The 23,148-nt window shown below is 42.1% G+C and overlaps 1 protein-coding gene across 1 annotated transcript in view; it reads left to right on the forward strand.

The window, feature by feature from the left end:
• Positions 1-23,148, forward strand: part of Rgs20 (regulator of G protein signaling 20) — a 76,573-nt gene that overhangs the window by 44,295 nt on the left and 9,130 nt on the right. Inside the window, exon 2 of the mRNA XM_051159569.1 lies at positions 17,010-17,158. Within this exon, the coding sequence (XP_051015526.1) occupies positions 17,010-17,158 (149 nt within the window). The remainder of the gene's footprint in view (positions 1-17,009; positions 17,159-23,148) is intronic.

Genomic DNA, 23,148 nt, shown 5'->3' on the forward strand with positions numbered 1-23,148 from the left:
TCCATACCTGATCTCAAACTGTACTATAAAGCAATAGTAATTAAAACAGCTTGGTACTGGCACAGCAACAGGCTGGTTGATGAGTGGAATCGAATCGAAGACCCAGATATGAATCCACACACATATGGTCACTTGATTTTCAACAAAGAAGCCAAACCCATTCAATGGAAAAAGGATAGCCTCTTCAACAAATGGTGCTGGTCTAACTGGATGTCTCCATGTAAAAAAATGCAACTGGACCCATATTTGTCACCTTGCACAAAACTCAAATCCAAGTGGATTAAAGACCTCAACATAAAACCAGAGACACTAAGTCACTTAGAAGAAAAAGTTGGGAAGAGCCTGGAACATATTGGCACAGGAGACAACTTCCTGAACAGAACACCAACAGCCCAGGCCTTAATGTCAACCACTAATAAATGGGACCTCATGAGGCTGAGAAGCTTCTGTAAGGCAGGAGACACTGTCAAGAGAACAAAGCGACAGCCTACAGACTGGGAAAAGGTCTTCACCAACCCTACATCTGACAAAGGTCTAATATCCAAAATATATAAAGAACTCAAAAAGCTAAACACCACCAAACCAAATAACCCAATAGAGAAATGGGGCTTGGAACTAAACAGAGAATTCTCAACAGAGGAGTATCAAATGGCTGAGAAACACTTAAAGAAATGCTCAACCTCCTTAGTCATCAGGGAAATGCAAATCAAAACAACTCTGAGATTCCATCTTACACCCATCAGAATGGCTAAGATCTAAAACTCAAGTGACACCACATGCTGGTGAGGATGTGGGGAGAGAGGAACACTCCTTCATTGCTGGTGGGAATGCAAACTAGTACAGCCACTTTGGAAATCTATCTGGTGCTATCTCACAAAAATGGGAATAGGGCTTCCTCAAGACCCAGCTATTCCACTCCTTAGAATATACCCAAAAGATGCTCCCGCACACAACAAGAAAATTTGCTCAACCATGTTCATAGCAGCCTTATTCATAATAGCCAGATCATGAAAACAGCCTAAGTGTCCCTCAGTAGAAGAATGGATAAAGAAACTGTGGTACATATACACTATGGAATACTACTCAGTTATTAAAAACAAGGAATTCCTGAAATTTGTGGGTAAATGGATTGAGCTAGAAATTATCATAATGAGTGAGTTAACCCAGAAGCAGAAAGACTCAAATGGTATATACTCACTTATATCTGCATACCAGCCCAAGGGGCATGTCCCACGAAAGCCTTCACTTACCAGGAAACTGGGACAGAGGGGAGGACATTCTATTGGGACTCTAGATGAGAGAAGCACGGGAAAATGGCAAAGTAGAAGGATCCAGAGGGTCCTAGAGACCTACAAGTAGAACATTATGATAGGCAGATTTGGGCCCAGGAGTCCCGCTCAAACTAAGGCACCAGCCAAGGACAATACAGGCGGTAAACTTTAAACCCCTACCCAGATCTAGCCAATGGTCAGAACATTCTTCACAGTTGAGTGGAGAGTGTGATATGACTTTCTCACGTACTCTGGTGCCTCACATTTGACCATGTCCCCTGGAGGGGGAGGCCTGGTGGCACTCAGAGGAAGGACAGCAGGTTACCAAGAAGAGACTTGATACCCTATGAGCATATACAGGGGGAGGTAATCCCCCTCAGGAACAGTCATAGGGGAGGGGAATAAGGGGAAAAGGGGAGGGAGGGAAGAATGGGAGGACACAAGGGATGGGATAACCATTGAGATGTAACAAGAATAAATTAATAATAATAAAAAAATAAAACAAACAAAAAAAGAGTTAATATGTACTCTGAAGGAGTTACATCGCTTTGTATTTAACTAATGTTCTGTTTGACTTCTTTTTGGAGTTTTATACATTCATATGATGATATTTGGATCAAATCTATCCCTCACTCCCTTCCTACCAATTCTTCACCCATCCCCTCTACTCTTTTTACTTATCTGGAAATATCTTTATTTTGACTTCCTTTTTCAAAATGTTATTATTACTTTATTTACTTATTCACTTTACATTCTGGTCATAGCCCCCTCCTCTATTACTCAGAAAAGGGGAGTCCCCTTACCTACCTACCCCATCTCATCAAATCACATCAGGGCTGAGTTCATCCTCTTTCGCTGTGGCCTGGCAAGGCAGTCCCATCAGGGGGAAGTAATCGAAAAGCAGGCAACAGAGTCCATGTCAGAGACAGTTCCCTCTCCCCTTACTAGAGGACACACATGAAGTATGAGCTTCCCGTCGGCTACATCTATGTGGAGGACCTACGTCCAGCTCATGCACGGTCCTTCGTTAGTGCTTCAGACTCCACAGGCCCCTCTGGGCCCTGGTTAGCTGGCTCTCTTGGCCTTCTTGTGGCGCTCTTGTCACCTCTAGGTCCTTTTACACTCCCCCCTCCACTTTTCCACTAAACTCCCTATATGAGTGTCAGCATCTGTTTTGAACTGCTGCTGAGTGAAGCCTAACCTGATCTCCACTCTTATTTCTCACTGCCCTCCCTCTTCTGCCTTGTTCCCTCTCCTCAATCACTACCTTTGTCTATTGCATTTCCCCTTCTGAGTGAGATTTAAGCATCTTCTCTTGGGACGGCCTTGTTACTTATCTTCTTTGTAGTATGTTTACCTGCACTAAATGGCTAAATTCTGCTTATAAGTGAGTATATACTGTGTATGTCATTCTGGGAATGGGTTACCTCATTTAGGGTGATCTTTTCTAGTTCTATCCATTTGCCTGCAAGTTTCATGATTTCCTTGTTTTTAGTAGCTGAGTAGTATTCCATTGGGTAAATGTACCAAAGTTCCTTTATCCATTCTTTGGCTCAGGGATATCTTCGTAGTTTCCAGATTCTACCTATTATGAATAAAGCTGCTATGAATGTAGTTGAGCAAATGTCCTTGTTGGATAGTGGAGCATTTTTGGGTGTATGCTCAAAAATGTTATAGCTGGGTCTTGACGTAGGGCTATTTTTAAATTTTTTTTTTTTTTTTTAGTTTTTGGAGACAGGTTTTCTGTATTACTTGTCAGTCCTAAACTCACTTTGTAGACCAGGCTGGCCTCAAACTCACAGGGATCCACCTGCCTCTGCCTCCCAAGTGCTGGGATTAAAGCTGTGCATTGAAGTAGAGCTATTCTCAGTTTTCTGAGAAAGTGCCAGATTAATTTCCAAAGTGATTGTACAAGCTTGTACTCCCACTAGCAATGAAGGAGTGTTCTGCTTTCTCCGTATCTTCACCGGCATGTGCTGTCACTTGAGTTTTTTTATCTTAGCCATACTGATAGATGTAAGATGGAACCTCAGAGTCATTTTGATTTTCATTTCCCTGGTGACTAAGGACGTTGAACATTTCTCTAAGTGTTTCTTGGCTATTCAATATTTCTTTGTTGAGAATTCTCTGTTTAGCTCTGTGTCCCATTTCTTAGTTGGGTTATTTTGTTTGTTGGTATTTAATTTTTTTGAGTTCTTTATATATTTTGGATATTATCCCTTTGTCAGATGTAGGATTGGTGAGGATCTTTTCCCAATCTGTAGGTTGCTGTTCCCTTCTATCAACAGTGTCCTTTGCCTTATAGAAGCTTTTCATTTTCATGAAGTAAAATTTATTAATTATTGATCCTAGAGTCTGAGCTGTTTGTTGGTGTTCTGTTCAGGAAGTTGTCTCCTGTGCCAGTGAATTCAAGGCTCTTCCCCCCACGTTCTCTTCTAATAGATTTAGTGAATATGTTTTTTTAAGGATTTATTTATTCATTATTATGTATACAGTGCTCTGCCTGCATGTATACCTGCAGACCAGCGGAGGGCATCAGATCACATTATAGATGGTTGTGAGCCACCATGTGGTTGCTGGAAATTGAACTCAGAGCCTCTGGAAGAGCAGCCAGTGCTCGTAACCTCTAAGCCATTTCTCCAGCCCATTAATAAGGTTTTATGTTGAGGTCTTTGATACACTTGGACTTGAGTTTTGTACAGGGTGATTGACTTCCTTTTTTAAAAGGTGCACTTGCTTGAACATAGACTTTTTAGTTGATGGTTTTATCTTTCGGCATTTTGAATATGTTGTCCCACTGTTTCCTTGTCTGTTGTTTGTGACAAAAATAAATCAGCCTTAATCTTCTTATGATTTGCTTGTTTATGATGAATCTTTTTTCTTCTGCTTCCCCCCCCCTCTATGTTTTGATTGTGGCTTTTCAGTTTACAGTTTACAGTTGATCGCTGCTGCTGGGTATGTATGTTAAAGGCCATTATTTCTTCAATTTTTGTTTGTTTGGTAAACAAGGCTATCTTTGACGTCACCTGGATCCACTTGCTTCTGCCTCTCAAGTGCTGGGACTAAAGGTGTGTGCCACCATACTCAGCCAAGTATTTTCTTCTGTCCCAGTAGTTAAGATAATTAACACAGCAAGCTGTAGGTTGCTATCTTTAGAATATTTCCAGTTCTGCTTGCAATATCAGCTCCTGGCTGGCATCTGGGGACTTGGCTTTCAGTGTTTTTAGTCAACAGTTACATGGTGGCAGTTCTTCCCTGGGGTGTTGTACAAACAATGTGATGTATGCTGAACACCTGCTTTCACTTTAGGAGTCTGGAATTTTGTTTTTGTTAGCCAGAATGCCAGTATCCCCAGTGCTCAACCAAAATAATGGACAGCATGACTCCATGTATGAGACACTACATACATGTTGCTGGGGAAGTGTGTTCTCTGTGGCTACTCATGACATAGGAAGGTCTAGGGAGTCTGCACACTGGCCTCTCCCACTTTGCCCAGCCATGTCTTTCACCCTTGGAAGTCCTATTGAACATGGCCTTGTCTGCGTTTTGTGTATTGCTGCAAGTATCAAGGAGTACCAGTCCTGACTTAATTGATTAGCACTACAGTCATCACCTTCTGTCAGTTTTAAGCATTTACTCTTCCACTACATGCAGTTCCCTCAGGTAGAACTTCAAAGTTTTTACCTTGAAGGTCTAGAACTCCTCAGCAAGAGGGTACGATATATGCAGCACATGTTCTTGTAGCTACGTCTCTACTCTGAGACTATGGATGGACCGCCTAGTCTTCCCAGATAGCTCCTCTCACAGTAGAATTGTTTTTAGATTTCGTTAGTTTGTTTTGCCTGTGTGCGTCTGTGCACCACATGTGTGCAGTGCCCATTGAGATGAGAAGACAGCATCAGATCCCCTAGAATGAGGATCTGGGTGGTTGTGAGCCACCCATTTGAGTCCTGGGAACCAAACCTGAGTCCTCTGTAAGAGTAGAAAGTGCTCCTAACCATTAATCTATCTTTTCAGCCCCTGTGGAATCTTTATTAGCAATCTAGAGCTTCTGTCCTAAGGATGGGGACTATAGCAGGAAGGGAGCCTTGTTGCCTTGGCCACACTCACTGTCTTAATTACTTTTCAAACACTGTGAGAGAAAAAAAGAACAGTACCAAGGCAACTTTTTTTTTTTTTTTTCTTTTTTGAGACAGGGTCTCTCTGTATTATCCTTGCCTGTCCTGGACTCACTTTGTAGACCAGGCTGGCCTCAAACTCCCAGTGATCCACCTGCCTCTGCCTCTGCCTCCTGAGTGCTGGGATTAAAGGCATGCGCCACCACACCCAGCTCAAGGCAACTTATAAAAGAAAGCATTTAATTTGGAGCTCACCATTCCAGAAAAGCCAGGACCATCATGGCAGCAAGCATGGCGATAGGCAGGTGCTGGAGCTTCTGCTGAGAGCTTTCATCTGATCCACATGCAAGAGGCAGAGAGAAAGAGAGAATGCTGTGGCCTTTTGAAACCCCAAAGTCCACCCCAGTGGCACACCTCCTTCAACATAACATTTTTATTGATTCTCTGGGAATTTTACATGATGAACTCCATCACACTTTCCAGTCTTTCCATGTCTGTCCACCCCCTTGTGACCTCCTCCCAAAAAAAAAGTAAAAATGAAAATAAGAACTAAAAAAAAGTCCAGTTTATGTTATCTATTACTCACGGGAGCAGGGTCAAACTCTCAGTGGCCTACTCCTTAAATAGAACTGAGCTGCTCCCCTCCCACATCCCCACCAGAAGCCATCAATTGTGGAGAGCTACACTTCAGCATCCTTATCACAATTTTTAAGAGCGCTCTTTGGAAAAAAAAAAAAAAAAGAGCGCTCTTTGGTGGCCTCCTGTCTAGGTTGGTACTTGGAGGGGAGGGTGGGAGTAAGAATTTGTCACAGAAGCTCCCATGGTCCTTCCTTTCAATTGTGCATCTGCAGTTATCAATATAATAGCAAGAGTAGCACCCCCTTACTCTTCACAGCCATCAAGAGTGTGGATCATGGGCCAGCATGTGGTTTCTGGTGACAGCACAGACCATGAACTTATGGTGGCCATTCTCATTCAGATCGCCACACTCACCAACGACAGACTTTCTGCAACACTGAGCTGATGATGGTGGATGAAAGGTCCTGGGATGAAGGCAGCACCATGTATCAGAAGGAGCTGGAGAGGAGTGGTCACCCCTGACTTCTAACAGTCAGACTTAGGGAGACATACCCAGGACTCTAAAGTAGTGGACCCCAGCAATGAATTCAGGGGTGCCAGTGGAGGAACCTGCTTCTAGGAAGAGATTTCTCAGTCCTGGCAGCTTATCTCACAGGTGTTCAACACAGGCTCATTACTTCTTATGAATTGGAACAGCACATCTTGAGAGGCAGTGAGAAGCTAAGAAGTAGTTCCCCACTAGTTCTGACCAAGTTATAAATAAATTCTTTTCACTCTCCCAATTTCTGTTTTCTTATTCCCTTTACAGTATAGGGAGTTTAGTGGTTTAGTGTTTATATACCTAAGTTCCAGTTTACTTTTTTTTTTTTTTTTTTTTTAAGACAGGCTCTCTCTCTATAGCTCAGGTTGGCCTCAGACTTTGAATCTTCCTGCCTCTGTCTTCTGCATGTTGGGATTAAAGGTGTGCTCACTGCTCCTGGCCTCTAATTGGGGCTGTAGTTTTCTCTTTCTATTTTAAGTAAGTCACACATTTAGTCTATAATTTGGAGGATAGGGGTAGGAGAAGGGGCTTGATTTTTATTTTATTTATTTTTTGATACAAGGTTTTACTATACATCCCTGGCTGGCTTGTAACTCACAAGGTAGACCAGGCTGGCCTCAAACTCACAGAGCTTTGCCTGTCTCTGCCTCCCTAGTGCTAGAGAGTGTACAACTGGGCCTTGAAGAATGGGATTTTTAGCTGGGCGAGATGGCAAACATCTTTAATCTCAACACTCAGAAGGCAGAGGCAGGCAGATCTATGTGGGATCAAGGACAGCCTGGTCTACAAAGCCAGTTCCAGAACAGTCAGGGGTACACAGAGAAACCCTGTCTCAAAAAAGTAAAACCACACACACACACACACACACACACACACACTGGGGTTTTCCAAAGCCCATGCTTTTTATCCATGCCCTGATTCCCAGAAATACCTACTCTGATATATTTACATATATTTACAACCGCCTAGGCCAATATAGCTAGGCATTTTTCCTGACTTGCTCATAACTAATATTCCCATTTATTCTATTCTAAGTTCTGCCACGTGGCTGGTTACTTCTGCTCAGGTTTTACGCATCTGTCCTCCTCAGTGTCCCAGAGCAAATTCCCTCCCACACTTCACTCCACCCCGGCATTCACTCTCTCTACTGGAACTCCTCCCTCCTACTTCCTGCCTCAGCTATTGGCGGATCATATGTTTATTGACAGGTGAAGAAGCCATACAGTACGCAAGAGATTATACCCTCAGGGCCCAGCTATTCTACAGCTTGTAACAACTACTCAATTCTGTGGGGTTAAAAAAAAAACCCACAGACATAACCTTTATTAACATTTTACATTTGGTTCCATAAACAAAGTTGTCAAAATACCCTCTTAATCATATCTATATTTATGAAAAATTCATGAATATAATCCTCACCATTTCTTTAAAGTATATTATTCTAAAGATGAAGATTCAAGGGAAGGAAAAGTATTCATGACAGACTAGTTGAATTTTCATCCTTCCAAATATCTAGAACATTTTTACATATACCACTGTTGTCAAAGTAGCTTGTTAAACATCAAAAATCCCAGCTTCTCCCCTTTTGTCTGAAACAAGTCCAGTAGAGATTGTGTTGTGAACTACACATTCTTTTTCCTTGCACCATAAGAAATTCTGTTTGCACGCTTTAGGGATCAAAATTTCAGAAGGGAAAATGAGGAAGGCGAGAAAGGAAAGGCAAATGTGGGGGACATGAGAAGGGAAAGGAGCCGCGTGGCCCTGGAATCCACTGAAGCCTTTGCCAGCTGCGGGGCAGCAACTCCAGAGGCACAGTTATTATCAACTGCTTCCAGTCTCCAGGAATCCCACCTGCAACCCTTTTATGAGCAGAGGGCTATCCTGACCCTCCGCAGTCCCAATGACTCCTGGCTTCACCCTATCTGATTATGATTCTAAGTCATCTCCAGAACCACCACCCTTATTAAATGAGAAAAGGGGGGGTGTTGGTGGTACGGTTTCCTAGCAACCTTTTGAGATGTAACTTGAGAGTCATCAAAATGTCTGACACTAAGATGATGAATTGCTGTCTTCCTGAGAAGTTCCCAGCACACTTGAATGCCTTTCTTTCTGCAACTCATTCTTTGAGAGGCCCACATTCATCCTCTCTGTGTCTGACTAGACTGACAACCTCTCTTTCTCTTAACATTCACACTTAGGCCTTTATTTAAATTTTTTTTTTTTTTTTTTTTTTTTTTTTTTTTGAGACAGGTTCTCTCTGTGTTAGCCTTGGCTGTCCTGGAGTCGCTTTGTAGACCAGGCTGGCCTCGAACTCACAGCGATCCACCTGCCTCTGCCTCCTGAGTGCTGGGATTAAAGGCGTGCGCCTGGCTTTATTTAAATATTTTAATAAAATCTCCAACTCTGCCTCATAAGCTGTCATTCTTTCAGTAGTGAAGCAATGGATCAGACTTCTGAGCGGAGGCCCATAAAAAGCCTATGGGAACTCCTCAGGCCTCGGAGGGTGACAGTTTGTCTCTCTCCCTTCACTCCTGATAGTTTCTGTGCTCTCACACTCAATCCTCCCCAAATGCAGCGTAGGTCAAGGGTTAATTTAGAACAGACAGATACTAGCAGTGTGTACTGAACTGTTCACAGTATGGGTGTTCAGATTCCTTCTTACAGTATGCAGTACAAATGGACCTTCATTTCTTGGAATACAAGGGCTGTTAACCTTCCTTCCTGTCTCAGACCAACCCTTTCTTGCTGTTTGTTGTCATCATTATTGTTTGAAGCAGAGCCTCACGTAGGCCAGACTGGCATTGAACCCACTGTGGAGCCGAGGGTGACACCAAACTTCTGATCTTTCTCCCTTTCACTTCCCTAGTGCTGTGATCACAGGTGCCCTGCCACGCCTGGATTGTATGTGACCCTGGGAACTGAACTGAGCTCCTGCTCCTTGCGTGCTAACACTCCACCGGCTAGACTGCACTCCCAATCCCCACCTATGCATCAGGAACAGTGAACCCATCTCCAGACCTCAATTAGCCTGGGCTTACTTTAATCCCTGTTACCTTCTGGAGTAGCATTATCCATACCTCTTACTTAGCCTGAAATCCAAGGAGGTCCCCTGCTGTTCCAGCTAATGACTGATGTGTCCATTGCCTTTCTGGTTTAGTCATACAATTACCTTATTTTCCAACTCAGCCATGTCTAGATTTTGGGCTGGAAACAATGGATGACCAGAGTAGGAACTTAGCACCTCAGCTTGATTAGACTCCCCACCCCAACTGAAATGTGGATTTAAAAACGTCAGACTTCTAGTTTCCATGTGTCTTGCTGTAGTGTTTCTCAATAGTTTTCTGGATAGATAGTGATATATCAACAGGACACAGAAGGCAGGAATAAAAGATCTAGGAACAGAATTTGATCAAAGTAATAGCAAAGCCTATGGTAGAAGAAAAAGATCAGAGCTTGGGTTCTGGGCAGTAATATAAAATGGCAAGTTAAGACTAAATAAGAAATACCAAAGTCACAACAAAGTTGGTGTGAAGATCTTCACTGGTGATCTGCATTTGTGATTCTAGACTCATTCTGTGAAATGGAGTCAGCGTTTGCATCAGCCAGTGTAAAGATGTCAGCTGTACAGGTAGGAAAGGGCTGAGAAGGACAAACCTAAAACACACTCGATTGGCTCTTTCAAAGTTCTTTTTCCTTCGAAGGCCAACCAAGAGGGATCTTCTCAGGTGGCTAAAACTGACCTCATTGGAAACTTGGCGACTGTTTCTCTGCCTCCTGACCCCACCAAAGGTTACAAGAATAACCCAGCTTTAGCATGGTGGCACAGGGCTTCAGCACAGGTGGCACAGAGATTCCTGTGGCCTGCTGGGACTGATGTCAGAGCTCAGTCCAAATGCCTGATGCTGGTGACAGAGGGCCTACTGGCAAGTACTCTGAGGAGTGCATATTTAGCTGAGACCCTTCCCCACAGAGCAGCCACAGATTAGCCGACTGCATATGGAGAAATACTTAGTACAGCAAAGCAAAGGAACTGAGAGGTGCTGCTATAAATGAGTTTGAAATTTGGATCTCCTGGGACATGTCCTTTCAAATGCATTTATAGTCTGCTCAAAATCTAGGAGGCTACAAGCATCCCTTGGCATTACCTCTTGTTTCTAAGGATCCTTGAGTCTCTGCTCTTTCAATGTCTTTGCTTCCCTTCACTGGACCTCATCTATGACTCAGTGTCTTCATGAAGCAAGAACTTGTGTCTTGGCCATAAAGACAAGAGATGTTTCCCCCTCCATATTAGGTAGTTTTTACTATATTGATTATATTCTCAGTGTGTGACTCAATAATGACTATTTTTAAAAATTGTAAACTACAATAGCTATAATGAACATAAACTAATGAAATAAAGTCATTTTGTTTAAATTCAGCAAGAATTCAAAATAATTTTACTGAGCTAATTAAAGCTGAATATTCTTCTGACTAGTGACATTACTTTTAATTCAAATTAATAAAAGAATGAAATCAAAATTAACAGTGTAGACTAATGGGATGACTCAGCAGGTAAATGCACTTGCCCCACATAACACACACACACACACAGACACACACACACTTTTTTGTCCTTTCAAATGCCTTTATATTCTGGTCTATATATGGGGGACTACAAGCATCTCTTGGAGGTAGGATCCTGTTTCTTGTTATGCCCAGATCGCTAGATCTCCAAAGACCATGAGGAGTCCAAAGCCATATGCAAAAGTAAGGGGTCTTTTTTTTAGACTCGAGCCCAAGGACTCTCTCGAACCTCACCAAGCAGTGGATTAGTAAGAGAGTCCCAAACTGCCGTTAGGCAGGGTTTTTATCATGGTTATGTCAAAGAACAGGAGTTTCCAGTTCGGCAGTTATCGGATTGGTTGACAACTAGCAAGGTTGGGTTGGCGCTAGAGGATTGGTCGAACCTGATCGCAAAATGCTTAACATCTGGGGACCTTAGGTGCTTTCTTGCTGTCCCCTGATTGGCTCAGGCCTAGGGTAGTTCTTTTCCTGGAAAAGTTTGTGGTTTTTACAGTAACTGGGGTGACCTTGAGGACAAGCCTAAGTCTAGCATTAACATGGAGTCACGATGGCAGGGGTTCCACATTTATAAAGGTCTCTGAGTCTCTGCCCTTTCAATTTATTTGTTTTCCATCGCTAGGACCTCATCTATGATTCAATATCCTCATGAAATGAGAACCTGTGTCTTGGCCATAAATAGAAGACTTGTTTTCTCTTCATAGTACTTCATTTTCATTATATTGATTGTTCTCTCTCTCTCTCTCTCTCTCTCTCTCTCTCTCTCTCTCTCTCTCTCTCTCTCTCTCTCTTCTCCTCCCTCCCTCCCTTTCTACCCCCTCCTCTCACACTCATACCCACATCACACACACATACATCATACACAGGCACACCATATCACACACACATACTCTGCCTTACCTACACAAGATACACAATAATTTTTTTAAAATAAGAGTTTGCCCTGGCATTTAGATGAACGTTTGAAAGATCCCCTTAAATGTCTAGTTCCTAGGAATATTCAGACTTTGTTAGCCTTAGATTATCTCTTAATTGCAATCTGAAATTATAAGACACCATCAGTCTTAGTCCTATTTCCCATTGCCTCGGGCTGGTTTGATGTGGGGGCTCCTGCAAACACTACAGCTGGCAGAGAACAATCCATGTGACGTAAGAAGTATTTAATTGTGCTGGTGCTGCCTCAAACTTCTAGAGTCTGACCCTGAGCAGTTTTTTTTTTAAAACATATTTAAGCACAATACAACTTTGGGGAAAGTTTCCTCATGATAGCAAAGCTTAAGTCAATGTACCTGTGGCCTCTTCTACAACAATAGGATAAAAGTCTAGGAATAAGCATATTAGCAGTGCTCAGGAGTCTGAGGAATTTGGGTGAGTCCTGGCTCTAGATATCCAGGTTATTAACTACATTAAATCCCAGCTTTCTGAGAGGAAAATAGGAGTAAAGTCCTTCTGTTGAAGAGAAAGCCTGTGGTTTAATGTTTCTGGCTCCCCTAGTGCTATCTGTGAGCACAAGGATCTTGTGCCTGTAAAATTCTGAATGTAAATCAATATCTATCGTATCTTGTCATTATCAACTTAAAACATCTGTCTAAGCCAGGCGGTGGTGGCGCACACCTTTAATCCCAGCGCTCGGGAGGCAGAGGCAGGCGGATCGCTGTGAGTTCAAGGCCAGCCTGGTCTACAAAGTGAGTCCAGGATGGCCAAGGCTACACAGAGAAACCCTGTCTCGAAAAACAAAACAAAAAAAAAACAAAAAAAAAAAAACATCTGTCTAGACCTAAAAACGTCTTAAGCCCTAAACAACTAAGCTTAATTGTAAAACTAAACTATCTAGTCTTCAAACCCAACCAGGACTTGAGAAGGAATAGGAATACAAATAGCCAAAACACTAAGAGTGTAACTTTTATATAATTCCTGGTTGTTTCATGGTTCTTCTTGCTGTAGGTAGTTTATTGAATATATGTGTAATAAATTGTAAAAAAAAATTAATAAAAAAGAATCTGTGCCCTCTGCAGTTTTGAAATTCCATAATTATAAGTCAAGCATCTGAGATTATCGACATGGATTTTACACTCATCCTGAACTGTTAGGCTTGTTGGCCAGTACGTAAAGGACGCTGCAAACCACATGCAGTGTCTTCCCAGTAGACAGCAAAATGACACACACACACACACACACACATACAAATAGAATAACAGCAGCAAGTAGCATGGCTTCTGTGTGACTGAGAAAGAATCAGTAGTGATGAAGAATAAAGAGAGCGCTCTTGTGGCTGAAGCCAAGTGAAAAGGCATGCGAAGTTAGTTTGGTTAATGTGGTGGTTTGAAAAACAATACCGCCATAGGCTCATCTACTTTAATGCCTGGTCATTAGAGAATAGAGGTCTTTGAAATGATTAGAAAAATTGGGAGGTGTGGCCTTGTTCTTGGAAGTGTGTCACTGGAAGTGGGTGGGCTTTGAGGTTTCAAAAGACCATGCCAGGCCCAGTCTCTCTCTCTCTCTCTCTCTCTTCCTGCTGCTTATGAGTCCCGGGGTAGAACTCTCAGCTACTTCTCCAGCTCCACATCTGGATGTGTGCTGCCATGCTCCCCTCAAACTGTAAGCCAACCCCAATGAGATGCTCTCCTTTATAAGAAGTGCCTTGGTGGTCATGTCTCTTCACAGCAATAGAACAGTAACTAAGACAGTTAGTCACATCATACAGAAGTGCCCAAAACAACATATACACCCAATAGCATGCTGTTAATAACTTATAAATATGTAAAATTTAATATATACTTTTAAACTTAATATTCATTGTTAACTCATTTAAAATACTTATTCTTTATCAAAATTATTGACATAAAAATCCAACTCTCAGCTGAGCGTAGTGTCATAAATGTATGATTCAAGCACTCAGAAATTTGAGGCAGGAGAATCAAGTGTTCAAGACCAGCCTAGACTAATAAAAATTTATGATTTTAAAAGAAAGGCACCTCTTCTGTACAGCATTATGTAGTTGTCTTTTTTTTTTTTCTTTTATTGAAAGTAGATTTTTTTTTCATCTAGGCATTGTGGCACATGCCTCAATTTCAGCACTTAGGAGGCAGAAGCAGGCTGATCTGACTTAGAGACCAGCCTGATCTACAAAGTAAGTTTTAAGACAGCCAGGGCTAACAGAGAAATCAAAAAAGAGAAAAATAACTTATATTTTTTCTTTTTCTTTTTTTTTTTCCTGGTTATAGTTTTCCCTGCCTCTACTCTTCCCTGTTTTCCCAAACCTCCCCTCCCATTCAAATCCATACCTTTTCTGTGTCTTGTTAGAAAACAAACAAGCACCTAAGAAATAAAACAAAATAAAATAAGATAAATAAAAAACAAATAAAATGGCATGTGACCACACAACCAAACAAGAAAAAAATAAGCCAAAGAAAAAGACCAAGACATGCTTAGAGACTAATGTGGGAAGGCCCTGCCCACTGGGGGCAATGCCTCCCCTGGGCAAGTGGTCCTTGCGTGTGTAAGAAAGCAAGCTGACACTCAGGGAGGCAGAGGCAGGCAGATCTCTAAGTTCAAGGCCAGCCTGGTCTACAAAGCCATTTCAGGACAGCCAAGGCTACACAGAGAAACCCTGTCTCAAAAAAACAAAAACAAAAACAAAAAACTACCAACTGGCCTACACCAAGTGGCTCACCTTCCAGAGGTGTCCCTGCTGGGATCAGGCCAGTCCTGAGAGAAGGAGGCAAGAGGCTCAGGACATGTTTTTAGCATCTTGATTGTGACAGTAACTTCACAAGTGTATTACACAGGTCAGATTTATCTAATTATGTGCTCTAAACATATGCACTCTATTGACTATCAGTAAAATCTTGAAAAAGCAGATTTTTGAAAATATGTAAGAACCAATTTTAATGATTTAACATTTGACTGATAAGGTTATATTTAGTCTTGCCTACATCAGAATAGTCTCTAAACCATGCTCATGTACTCAGGATTTGTTCAGGTTTTACAAGAAATAGGTATGAATAAAGAGAATATCACTGTAAGGGTCCTTGAAGTTGCAGCTGTTTCCTGGGAGTTTCATGCGGCAGTATCTTCCTGATTGCTGGTGCTAGTCTAAGGGTGATTCGGCAGGCTGCCTCATTGACAACCCTTTGCCGAGGTACCCAAGGCCCAGGGAAGAGTCTGCATCTGTTGGAAAGTCAGATTGTCCCACCCACTAACATTTTTAGTAGATGATTTACAGGAAAATAAATATGGAAAGGATCCTTAAAATAAGGACATATCAACATTGATTTTTATTTTAACAGTGTTCTCCACTGTGTTAGGCAGTGCCCGAAACCTGCCAGGCATCCCAGAGACAGGTGGATCCTCCTCACTGTCTCCAAAAGTTGTATCGAAGTCTTTTAGAACGTAACAGCCGTCTGGGGTCTCGGGGAGTCGTGCTGGCTCATCTTTACGCCTGACCGTCCTGAAGAGAGATTAAACCCCTGTTTGCCTGCGTTTCTGTTGCAATGCCACAGACGAGCTGAGAACCTGATGCCTGGTGTTTCTACCCTGGGGACAGCTGAGAATCTTTCTGTCTTGAAACCATCTCCCAGTGGGGCCCATAGAACATGGTAGATAATTTGGTAAATATCTCTGCCTCCCGCTTCTGACCAAGAAGGCTACACAGGCTTGTGAACCTTTGGCCTGTTTAGTCCAGACTAAGATGTTATGGACTGGCAGTGTGGGTACTGTGAGCCTAAATGGCCAGGAAGCTATTTGCTAGTTCTCCTTTGCTGTCCCAAAACCTACATGTTAGGCTAATTAAAAGAATGCCATTCTTCACAAAAAATAAAAAATAAAAAGTCTTAGGCAGGAGGAGCATATAAGTTCAGAGCCAGCCAGAGCAACAAAGCAAGACCTCATTTCTGAATTAATTAATTAATGGAGTGAGTGAGAGAGTGAGTGAGTGAGTGAGTGAACAAATGAATGAATGAATGAATGGGTAAATTAATCCAATTGCACATAGGGTTACATCACAGTCAATGGAAACAAACAAGGACTTAATTTTAAAGTCCTATTTAAGGTGTGTGTGTGTGTGTTGTTGTTGTTGTTGTTGTTGTTGTTTTAGCTTTCAATTAGCTCCATCAAGAAATGAAAGATAAAATGAAAGATAGTTATCAAAAGCAAAGTTGGATATAGCAAGTTCTCCTTTCTTGTGCTACTAATATGGCCCACCTGTCATTCAGTCTTCTAATCTTCAACAACAACCAAAACCAGGCTGAAGGTCATAGATCTGTTAGATGGCTTTGAACCCATGGACATGGGAAAGCACATTGTCTCTCCAACGACTGGGGGAGGCCCCAGGCTGCCTCTAGGCCTGGCTTCCTGGGAAATACTAAGTAATTGCTACACAGTAAGCAGTGTTCTTGGTGCTATGTAGCTCTCGGGGAGTTAGGGTTCTTGTAAAATGCTACAAAGCTAGTGAAGATGTTAATAGTGTACATGGATCTAGCCGTACACTGGAGCCCTGCACCCCCTGAGCATTCTGGGAGCCAGGTTAGTGTGGCTCATCTTTCTGGCAGAGATTGTACCCATCCATATCTGTGCTCAGACTCCTGGGCAGGGTGATTGGTTGTACTTTTCCTTGTAACTGCTCTGTTGTGGTTCAGTCCAGGAGGAACCGGGAGCCTGGAAATGCTGTGCTTGTAACTTACCAGCGACCCGTGTATACCTCCCTTAGTAAACTACCGAAGGCCAAGCCTGTTCTCTAGTTTACTCCCAAAACTTGATACCATGTTCCATTACCTTTGCTAAATAAGCTATCATTGCAAGTATAAGCACATTTCACCAGTTTGCAGAAATGGCCTGGATATTATCATGTGATGTTTTCTCTGTGAGCCAAACAGATGACCACCTGGGTTTAAGCCCCAAAAGCACTACATCCTAGTCCAACTGGGTCTTTTTCTTTCACAGCCTGTGGGACCCGAGCAGACTGAGATGCGGATGCGGCAGATGTGCAGCGGAAGTGAGACCCAGGGCTCCATCCCAAGCCAGCAGGGCGTGGGTAGCCGAGGCTCCAATGCTTGCTGCTTCTGCTGGTGCTGCTGCTGCAGCTGTTCTTGGTAATGCTGGGGGCTTTTCACTAAGGTGCTATTTGGGAGGAAATCTTTGAGTACAGCCTTTTTATGATACATACAGTAAGGGGGGGCGTTGGTTTGGCTTGTTTGTAGCCCAGGTTGCCCTCAGAGCCTTTGTTGGTGATCAAGGAGAACTTTGAACTCCTGATCCCTCTGTCTCTGTTCCTCACATGCTAGGATTACAGGCATGTACCATGTCTGGCTTGAAAATATGTTTTAAACAGCTACTATGTCCCTATGAAAGACACATACATACACACACACACACACACACACACACATCAAATGTCTACAGCTAATTGTTGAGAAAGTTATAGATACTTCAGCTGAAGCTAGCATAGATGAACACCCAGAGAACATATAAAAAAAAAAGCTATGAGCACATGTTTGGGTAGAAATGCTGCGTAGATAGATCCCTAAAAATGTCCCTCCTTTTACCTACTGGCTTTGAGGGGGAGTTGGAATTGAAGATGTGTCTTTGAAACAAGAGTTACGAAGCCTTAAATGTTACCATCTTTTGCTTTCATGTTGTTAATTTTGTTTTTTAATAACATAAATGTCAAAGTATGTGCCTAAAATAGAGACAGAAAATTTCAAAATATCTAGTCCAGAAGGATGAATATGAGTGAGAGGCTCAGAGGCTAAGATGTAAAGTGTCTATGTTATTGGCACATAAGGTTATGCTTAGTGCCAGCTAAACTTGGCATCACTTAGAGATGTCAAGTCTATCATGATCGTTATTGTGTATGTGGCCTTGTGTGCCGCAACCCATGTGTGCAGTCAGAGGACGACTTTGGAGTTGGTTCCCTCCTTCCACCTTTATGCGGGTTCCAGGGATCAAATTGAGGTTCCCAGCTATGAGAGCCTTTACCCACTGGTAACCAAATATAGAAAAGAATATGTATGTATACATTATGTATGCATCATATACAAATCTACCTTAAAATGAAAGGCAAGGCCAGGCGGCTACTTGGGAGGTTGAGGCACAAAGTTTGACTGATCCCCTGAGTACAGGAGATTGAGGTTAGTCTTGGGCAACATATCAAATCCTCATCTTGAAAAAAAATAATAACATGAGACCCAAGCTAAATTTTAGGTGGCTTAAAAGCCAAGAAGAAAATGTAATACACCATCTTTATGACACTGATATTGGAAAGAGTTCTCTCTCTCATATATATATATATATATTATGTATATGTATATCATGTATATATCATATATATGTGTATATATATAATCCCAGCCACAGTTTTCCCTCCCTTCTCTCTTCCCAGTCCCTCTCCCACCCCCTCCATTCACCTTCAGAAAAAGGCAGGCCTTTCAGGGATGTGAAACAAACATGGCATATCAAGTTTCAATACGACTAGTCACCTCCCCTCGGATTAAGGCTAGATGAGGTGACCCAGTTGGAAGAAAAGAGTAACAAGAGCAGGCAAAAGAGCCAGAGACAGCCCCTGTTCCCACTGTTAGGAATCCCACAGGAAGAACACATATGCAGAGAGCCTGGGTCGTATCCACAGAGCCTCCCTGCTTGTCCGTTCAGTCTCTGTGACCCTCTATGGGCCCAGGTTAGTTCATTCTATGGGTTTTCTTGTGCTGTCCTTTTCTCCTCTGGCTCCTACAAATGGAATGGGTTACTTTTAAAGATTTATTTATTTATTACTATGTATACATGCTCTGCCTGCATGTACACCGGCAGACCAGAAGAGGGAGTCTGATGACATTATACATGGTTGTGAGCCACCATGTGGTTGCTGGGAATTGAACTCAAGACCTCCGGAAGAGCAGTCATGCTCTTAACCTCTGAGCCATCTCTCCACTTCTAAAACTAAAAACTACTGCCAGGCACAGTGGCACACATTTGTAATCCCAGCACTCAAGGAGGCAGAGGCAGGTGGTTCTCTGTGAGTTCCAGGACAGCCTGGTCTACATAGCAAGTCCAGGACAGCCAAGGCTACACAGAGAAACTGTGTCTTGAAAAACAATACATACATGCATGCATACATACATACATACATACATACATACATACATACATACATACATCTGTTGTAAAGAGAAAAGTCCCCTGGGCCTGGAGAGATGGCTCAGTGGTTAAGAGCACTGGTTACTCTTCCAATGGACCCAGGTTCAAGTCCCAGCACCCACACAGCAGCTCACAACTGTCTGTAACTCCAGTTCCAGGGGATCCATCTCCCTCACACAGACATACATGCAGGCAAAACACCAATACATACAAAATTTTAACAATTGAAATATGCTTTATAAAAGCTTTCAAAAAGAAGGAAAGAAAAAATCCTAACTTTGGCATGGTAGCTATCATGCTAGACCTTTGCCCCAGTGTCTCAGAGACTGAGGCAAGCTGATCCTTGGGACTCACTGGCCAGCCAGCCCAGCTCCAGCTAATCAGACACTTTTTCTCAAAAACAAAACAAAACAAAACAAAAACAAAAACAATTAATATCCAGGGTTTCGGGACATAGCATAATGACCAAATAAAAAACAAGCAAATGAAATGGCACAGAAAAGATAATCTATATGTGATCCTGCCAGTAACACTAACATAAATGCAAGATGATAGCCTGGCATGGTGGCCCAAACATTTCATACTAGCACTCGGGAGGCAGCGGCCCATGGATCTCTGTGAGTTTGAGGCCAGCCTGGTCTACAAAGTGAGTTCAGGACAAAGAAACCCTGTCTCAAAAACAAAAACAAACAAACAAACAAACAAACAAAACAAAAAGAAAAACAAAAAAAATCAAGCCAAAACAAAAACAAAAGAGCAAGTTAAATATACTCCCTTTTAAATGTGTACCTAGAAAGCCACCTAAGAGATAGTGATCTCACAGAAGTGTCTGTGAGATGTGGCATCAGTCTCCATGAGAAAATGGAAAGCAGTTCCCTAGGTCACAAACAGGAAATAGATGGATCCATGCCTCATGGTGTCTTCATGCTGTTGGCACTTAAACTCCTGTGCTACAGGAGGGAAAGCGATTACAAGGCAATGGATATTGTAAAGTAATGCTTATGAAATATCTAAAGTGCACATATTGCATGGTGCCATAAGTGTGGATGAGAATGAAGGGCAAAATCAGCTCGGTGGTTATTTAGATGCCAGATACACAGGGAGAGTACAGAACAAAGTCTATGTATGCTGAGAATTTTTTTTCCAAAATCAATGGAGTCGTAATTATACCAAAATATGCTTTGTTTTTACATCAGTGGAAAACAATTCAATTTCCTGATCTCCCCCCCCCCCAGCACTCTTTTAAGATGCGTCTGTGTTGGCATACATAGCAGAGTAAATTTTCTAGAATGAAAACTAGCAATATTTTCTTAAACCCTAATGGCATTTCTCTTAGAATTTCAGTCTGTGGCCTTTGAATATAATGAGAAACATTCAGATTTTTATTCTGTAAAATATAAACTTTTCGGCCTTCGATGCATTGCTCCTGGACATAACACGTCACCCATGCTCAGGCAAGGAAGTCTAACTCTGGCCCACCAGAAAGAAACAGAAGAGGGCCTAAAAGTAGAACCGATTGGAAAGACGAAGTGGGTCAGGGGAGCAAGAAGGGGAGAAGGGAGAATAATGAGGTAAATACGATAAAAATTCATTATATGCATGTGAAAATGTTATTATATACAGCTAGTATGTGCTAATAAAAGTGATAAGCTTTTTCTGTAATGCTGGAGGGTGTTCCCTTCCTTTCTCACTAAAAAGGGAAGCCCCCACCCCGCCTCGCCCCAGTCTTACAGAACATTGCTAAAGTATAGCAAACACTGTCTTGGTTCTGTTCATCATCTTCTTCTGGAGGACCAGCCACAGCAGACCCTGGTAAACAAAGTCTGTGCTTTTTCTCTGGAGTACATCATTCCCTTTAAACTATTTCAGCTTTAGCAAAATAAGATGGAAAAATGTCAAAGCTCAAGTAAATTTTACATTATTCAGGTCACAATATAGCTTCCAATTCTCTTTGCACCCTTGAGTCAAATTCATAACTCCTTTTTTCTTTGCTTTCTTCACACCCACTGTGCAGTCATGTGTTCTGCTTACAAAGAAGCCAGGAAGTCAGGCAGGATAAATACTCTGCCAGACAGGGTGCCACCCCAGTGCCTCTCAAGGATTTTTCTGTTTTGTTTCATTTTTAAAAACCATTATTTATTGAAATGTTTTCGGCATAGCATCATAAAAGAAATAAATCAAAAGGATTCCTGCATTTTTAATGATTTTTGCCTTTACAAGAAAATAGACCCCTTACTCTCTTCTCTCTGTTTCTCTGTCTCTGTCTCTGACTGTCTGTCTGTCTGTCTGTCTGTCTGTCTGTCTGTCTGTCTGTCTGTCTCTCTCTCTCTCTCTCTCTCTCTCTCTCTCTCTCTCTCTCTCTCTCTCTCTCACACACACACACACACGTGCGCGCGCATACTAAAAACTTAAAAAGCTGATTGCTAAAAGGAAGCTGAAAGACTCTCATAAACATGTTAAGGAAAAGCGGAACACTAATGATGCCATAGCAAAACAAAAAAGCTTCAATCATGAATGATAAAAATCCACTTTCAGAGGTTGATGGGACTGTTCAGTGGTCAAACACATGCTCAGCAGGCATGAAGCAGTAGGTTTGGTCTTTAATACCAAAACAAAACTTTATTTTAAGCAGTTAGGATATTGGAACTTTCCTGCTAATTTCAAGAATAAGCCAAGGACATCATAGTCTCTACCACTGTCTGACATTGTGTTGTAGGCATCTGCCAAGAGGAAGCATTTAGTTAGAGCCTACAACTTAGAGAGAAAATCCCCCCTATTTTTAGATGATGCAAACATACCTCAAAAGTCCAAAACAACCATTATTAGAGCTCATGAGTAGATCCGAAGGATATAAAGTCCATGAAAATAACTATCATTTGAGCTTGCATCTAAAATGTATAAAGCTACCAGAGTTAAGAGTACTGGCTGCTCTTGCAGGGAACATGAGCTCAGTTCCCAGCATCCACACAGCTGCTCTCAAGCATCTGAAACATCAGTTCCAAGGGATCCATCCAGTGCCCTTTTCTGACCTCTGCAGACACCATGCACACTGGCGTATGGTACACAGACATAAATGCAGGCAAAACACCCATGTACATAAAAATCAAATCTTTCTCAAAAACAAAAGATAAACTGGGATTTAAATGTCAGGGATCAGATAAACACAGGTCAGAGCAAATGTGTGACAGCTCATATTATATGGAAAGAGGCTTGACATCATCAGTCATTAGTAAAATGCAAATCAAAATCACAGTGACCTTTCATATCCACTGAGCTACCAACTGTTGAGAAAGGATCCAAGACTTGAGACTTCTCAGACATTGCAGAAGGAGTGTGGACTGGTCCAGCCGTCCAGGCAAATAGATTGGGAGTTCCTTGGGTGGTGGGAGTGGATCCTCTGCTTCGTGGCTGTGACTATACAGAAGTTTAGCAGTAGGATCTTTTACCCTCTGAGCCATTTCACCAGTACCCTCCCACCCACCCCCTAGTCTTATTTTCTTTCTCTTTGTTTTGATTTTTGAGACAGAGTAGCCCTGACTGGCCTAGAACTCACAACATATAGACTTGCCTCTGCCTTCTGAATGCTGGCCTTAAAGGTATGTGTCACAAACCCTGCCTTGTTTTCCTGCTTTGTGTTGTGCTGATTTTTAAAATTTTATTAATTTATTCATATTACATCTCAATTGTTATCCCATGCCTTGTATCCTCTTCATTCCTTCCTCTCTCCCATTTTCCCTTACCCACCTCCCCTATGACTGTGACTGAGGGAGACCTTCCCCTGTATATGCTCATAGGGTATCAAGTCTCTTCTTGGTGCTGTGTTGTTTTTAAGAGTTATATATTTTTATTTTTATGTACTTGTTCTGCCTGCAGACATGTTAGTGTAGCACATGTGTGACACGTGGCCACAAAGGTCAGAAGAAGACATTCAGTCCCTTGGAACTTGAGC

This window comes from Acomys russatus, chromosome 2 (assembly GCF_903995435.1).
Source record: "Acomys russatus chromosome 2, mAcoRus1.1, whole genome shotgun sequence".
In the NCBI taxonomy this organism is placed as follows: domain Eukaryota; kingdom Metazoa; phylum Chordata; class Mammalia; order Rodentia; family Muridae; genus Acomys; species Acomys russatus.